The sequence below is a fragment of the Vitis riparia genome, unplaced genomic scaffold (genome assembly GCF_004353265.1).
Source record: "Vitis riparia cultivar Riparia Gloire de Montpellier isolate 1030 unplaced genomic scaffold, EGFV_Vit.rip_1.0 scaffold460_pilon_pilon, whole genome shotgun sequence".
Taxonomy (NCBI): Eukaryota; Viridiplantae; Streptophyta; class Magnoliopsida; order Vitales; family Vitaceae; genus Vitis; species Vitis riparia.
The window spans coordinates 20,676-25,838 of NW_023269682.1; the positions used below are offsets into that span (position 1 = coordinate 20,676).

General features: G+C 37.0%; 1 protein-coding gene across 1 annotated transcript; it reads right to left on the reverse strand.

Moving 5' to 3' along the window:
* Positions 1-1,116: 1,116 nt before the first annotated feature.
* Positions 1,117-3,754, reverse strand: LOC117909889 (ubiquitin-60S ribosomal protein L40-1). The gene is made up of 5 exons (XM_034823936.1): positions 3,614-3,754; positions 2,669-2,755; positions 2,289-2,391; positions 1,452-1,518; positions 1,117-1,362 (listed from the first exon to the last, which is right to left on the reverse strand). Exons 1-5 carry the CDS (start codon positions 3,714-3,716, stop codon positions 1,336-1,338), a joined length of 387 nt encoding a protein of 128 aa, XP_034679827.1. The 5' UTR covers positions 3,717-3,754; the 3' UTR covers positions 1,117-1,335.
* Between the last annotated feature and the right edge of the window lie 1,409 nt (positions 3,755-5,163).

Sequence of the window (5,163 nt, forward strand, 5' to 3'; positions counted from 1 at the left end):
TGATTGTAGACAGTTGATGGATGAGATGAATTACTCATAATTCTACCCTTATTGCAAGATCATTCTTCGCCGAGCTCCTTTTGCTTTCCCTTCGGGGCTTAGGATTCCTGAATTGTAATCCTTTTCCTTCTCGCTTCCAATTAAGGAATGCAAGCACGCAACCTGGTTTCACCTACACATCTTGCCCTCTTATATAACGCCACCACCGAAGGCCTTATGAACTAAACAGAGATACCCAATTTAATTTAAGAACTTTGTCAAATGAAGGAAGTAATTGCTCTGGCAGAAATATCAACTGATTTAATTTCTGACAGTGGTACATCAACCTCCATAGCATTACATCTACTAAAAGGGTTCCTATTCTAGTTTCACATGTAGAATTGCATTTATAATTCATACACTACATTCCAACTTCAACCAAACAAAAGCTAAAACAAAAGGCCTAAGCTACAGCCATTTGCATTTCAGTAGCCAGATTGCCTAAGCCTGCATTGAGGCTGTGTACACCCAAGGTTGCCAGGATTGATGATGAGCCCCTGATGAAGGCAAGGTTTCCATCTTCACCATTGGAACAACCAACAGCAAGTGATAAGATATTCAATGGCAAATCGGCTTGGCACGACACTGCCAACAGGCACTGCATGACTTGTGGGCACGTCATGTGACACTGGCAACATGTGATGGCATGCTCATGTGCTTCAATTAAGTTACGGGCTCCGACACTCTGAAACTTTCCCTAAGTCGCTAGAGGCTTTAGACGAATTTTTCATGTGATATAACTTTCCCTTGGAAACTTTCACCGACTTCTATTGAACAGCAGAAGCTGAAACGGGCACATAAAAATATTGTGTATAACAAAAAAAAAAATGCCTTGCGTTTCCAATAAGTCTATCCAAACAAGACTTATGTCAGGCAAATTGTGCGACATGCAGGAAAAGGTAGAGAGGTAGATGTCTAAGGTGAAGAGAAGTGACGCAAATGTACAACAAACATGAAGGATGGTTTAATTCAACTGGTGATAATCGTTAACCAGTTGTTCAATACTTGTTTAGTTCAATACTTGCTGAAAGGGGCATCAACAGAAAACTATCTTTTTTCGAATTAAAATTGTCTTAAGCAAAAATTTAATAAGCTTAATAATGTCAAACTGCAACCAAGAAACAGAGTATCAAAACAAAAGCATCGTTTGTGACCAAATCAATGCAAGAGGTCTAGGCCTACAACTTTTGATCCCTAAAAATCCTCTATTAGCAAACTCATCCATGTAGCCATGGCACATTCAATGCTCCCCGTGAGTGACACTGCATGCACCAAAGCAACCTCCAATCCAGTCATCTACTTGATCTTCTTCTTTGGCCTCAACTGCAGTTCAAGTACACAGAGAAAAGGTATCACTATAAAATCAATTTTGATATATCCGAATTTTTGTAAGGATAAAGAGGAATACACACCTGGTTGCTGTGGCCACACTTCTTTTTCCTGCAGTTGACAGCACGTGGGTGCAGGCGTGCATAACATCTGAAACAAAATATTCCACAATGAGCATTATGAGAATCATATCATGTTCATACATAGCTGACTCGTCCTAATAATTAGCATGCTCCAGATATGACATCAGATAAATTCCAACAAAATTATAGAAGATTGTGGGTGAAACTACAAAAATGACAAATGAAATAGGTAGGCACAAATCAAACCAATAGGAAAATGGGGTAAAAATACAAGGATCACTTTATATTTTTTAATTTTATGAAAAATCTCAGCTACCAAAAAGATCTAATCCATGCATCCAGCTACCAACAGAACCTACTCTCTAAATAAAGTGTGGATTGAGGATTTTTTTTTTTTGTCTTTTTTTTGTTCCCCCATTGGGATGTGAATCTGGAATCCCATAAACCCACCCCAACCTTTTACAACTTGAGCCAGGCCTCAAGGGCTTGATTGCACTTTTTCCCCCTTTTAACAAAACCAAACAAAAACATTCCTGCAGAGTCATAAGAATCATTGCCAAACCACATGTAAAACAGACTGAATTCAGCAAACCCTTCTAACAGTGTGAGCTAAAACTCAAAATGGAAAACAGGGCTTAACCCAACAATTGCGTCCATAGATTAAGTTAAACTTAAAATGACAGAGGAGAATGCATTCATTCACTAAATGAAGAAAATCATTTCAATTATTTGGTTGCAAAGTGTTAGAGAACCAACAATAAATCAACTAATTGAATAAGGATGCAAGGATAAGTGAAATAATTGCAATGACCATATTCTATGGCAGTTTCAACTTACTTGCGGCAGATCATTTTGTCCTGATTATATTTCCTAGCCAATTGCATCAAGGATGGCTCAATAATACCACCACGAAGCCTCAGAACCAGGTGCAGAGTTGATTATGCACAACACATTCATTCAAAATCCCAAATTCAATCAGCCAATAAACTCATAAGAGTCAATGAAAAAGCACCAAGCCTACATCACATAGATTATGTGTGATAAAAGGAAAAAAAAAATTGAAAGGTTGTATTTCCATTGATAGAGTTCTGAGAAACTGACAATCTCTATGCATTGAACTGTTCTTGTGAACAAGGCAGCAAAAAATTGTATACTTCAAATTCATTTCTCCTTTTTTATGCACATTTAAAACTTAGGACTGATAAATTTCCACTAACCTTTCTGGATATTGTAATCAGCAAGAGTGCGGCCATCCTCAAGCTGCTTTCCAGCAAAGATCAGTCGCTGCTGGTCCGGAGGAATCCCTAAACAATCGCACCAACAAAACATCACATAGCCTGCCTTTAGTAAGCAAACCCAAGTTGAGATTTTCAAGAGATCTATACCAAACTGAACAATTTCATATCTTAAGCAAATTCTATGTACTTTCTACTTCCTTCAAATCCCTTAACATCACACCAACACATATCATAAATAAGCTTTGAGGAATTGACATCAGTTTAATTAGTTCAATTTAAGAATTCCTATCATAAAGATTTCCTACCACCTAGCTTTGTTTTCCTTCCATTCCTGAACAATCATCACACCAGCAAATATCACATGTTGAGCCTCATAAAACAAGGAAAAAGATCAAGCATTCAAGATCTTAATATCAATTTGATGGAACGCACGGAAATTCAAACCAGTTCCCATTTTAAGCATTTTTTAACTTTTTTACTTCTCTCAAATTCCTAAACAATCGTGTCAACATATATCATATATCGGACCTTAAAAAAACACGGGAAAAAAAAAAGTAGGTCGTCGAAAATTGATACAACTCTCAAAACCCTAAACAATCAAACCAACAAATATCAAACATCAGACCTTAAGAAACAAGAAATAAAAAGCTCGGATCTTAGAGAAATCGATGTCAGTTTAGTTCCTTCAAAACATGAACCTAGCTCAATCATTTTCTAGCATTTTCTTCTACTCTCTCGAATTTCTAAACAAGCACCCATTAAACCTTTATATAAGAGAAAAGCTCAGAACTTCAACAAACTGATGCGTTCCATTAAACACATGAAAACTGAACAAAATTTCTAGTTTAATAATTTTCTAGCATTTTCCATTACTTTATCACATATTCCAGAGAAACGAGAGGAAAGCAAAAGATGATTGATTACCTTCCTTGTCCTGGATCTTGGCCTTGACATTGTCGATGGTATCGCTGGATTCAACCTCGAGGGTGATGGTCTTCCCAGTTAGGGTTTTCACGAAGATCTGCATTTTCGCCGCCTTCTGTCGCTTGCTGAGGATGTGTATATGTTTTTGTGGATCTCTTATAATGTGCTAGCCGAGGATTAGGGTTTCTCAAGTCTTTGTCGGTGCTGTTTGTTTACAGATATAGAAGAATCCTAGTCAAGGATGGGATTGTCTGTGTATTCTAGATAAATGCATAGAATTGGAGAAACTCTTCTGGTTGGATGAAATGATAGATCCTATTACAAAAAAAATTAAATTTTAATATTTTAATAAATGCCTCTACAATAAGCATGCTTTCATACAGTTAACAATAAAGTACCAATAGAATCAAACAGAAATCTTCAAATTGATAGCAATGAACAAAAAATTGAATGGGAAAAAGTTTGAAACATTCTATCATCTGTGAATTAGCATAGCAATAAAAGGAAAGTGTCAACTAACCTCCATGTTCAGTAATATCTTTTTGCTGAAAAGAATCTCAATGGTCTGAAATACAGAGGTAATTTCATGTTCAGTAATATCTTTTTGCTGAAAAGAAACGTCAATGTGTAGCGAAATGGAGTTTGTAGTGACATTATGGTAGTAACAATATGTTAAAACTAAACTGGGCACACACTGGATCAAGGAGGCATGTAGGAGTGTTGTTGACTTGTTTCAATATACTTCAGGTGGTAATGATGGGGATGCCTCAATCTTTTTGATGAAAAAGAGACAATGTAGTCATTTAAAGATATACAAATTGTTTGTTAAAAAAAAATTTGTATCAGCAGAAATAATACATGGTACTGTAAAACATACACAAGGTGAGTCTAACTCCAACCCTCAAATTTTCAGTTCAAACTTCATTGAGAAAATCATAATGTCTCTTCAACTATTTTGTTGATCAGTGTCACCTATTACACCCAATAGCTAATATCTTTGAAGTTAAATTAGAAATGTGTGATGGGCCTGTGGTCCCAGCATGAGAAAAGAAGAGAATGATAACAACCTGTTGTAACAATAGTGCTCAATAGAAGGGCCAACTCATAGCAAGAGAAAGAAGGAGCCTCTGTGATGTGTTGAAATAAAAGCATGCAGTGGACTAGGTTCTCATGCATAGTGAGTCACCAATCAATTTTGAAAGTGAAGGCATGCAATTAGATATCATACCAGATACACCTCTAGTCCTTCCCTTCCCTCTACCACCACGGCCTTTACCTCGACCACTAGGTGAACCCTCTGCAACCAGAGAAAATGTTAAAACAGGGATAAATTGAGAAAAACAAGATCACGGAGCATGAAACCATTGCACAACCTCCTTCATAGTCAAATTCTGTCCATGCCTTCACCTGCTCAGCTGGTAATGGTGGCTGGTACCTGGGGGAAGTAGCAATGCATGAGCAATCATAAAATCTCTAGCAATTCAGAAACAGGCGGGGTAATGTCATTAATGGGGAAATAACACCAGCTGAAGTCATGGAGTTACAATAAA

Coding starts and splice junctions, on each gene's coding strand:
- LOC117909889 (XM_034823936.1), bottom strand. CDS start 3,716: ATGCAGATCTTCGTGAAAACCCTAACTGGGAAGACCATCACCCTCGAG. Junction 2,756..3,613: donor CAAGATCCAGGACAAGGAAG/GTAATCAATCAT, acceptor GCGATTGTTTAG/GGATTCCTCCGGACCAGCAG. Junction 1,363..1,451: donor AGTGTGGCCACAGCAACCAG/GTGTGTATTCCT, acceptor CTTGAACTGCAG/TTGAGGCCAAAGAAGAAGAT.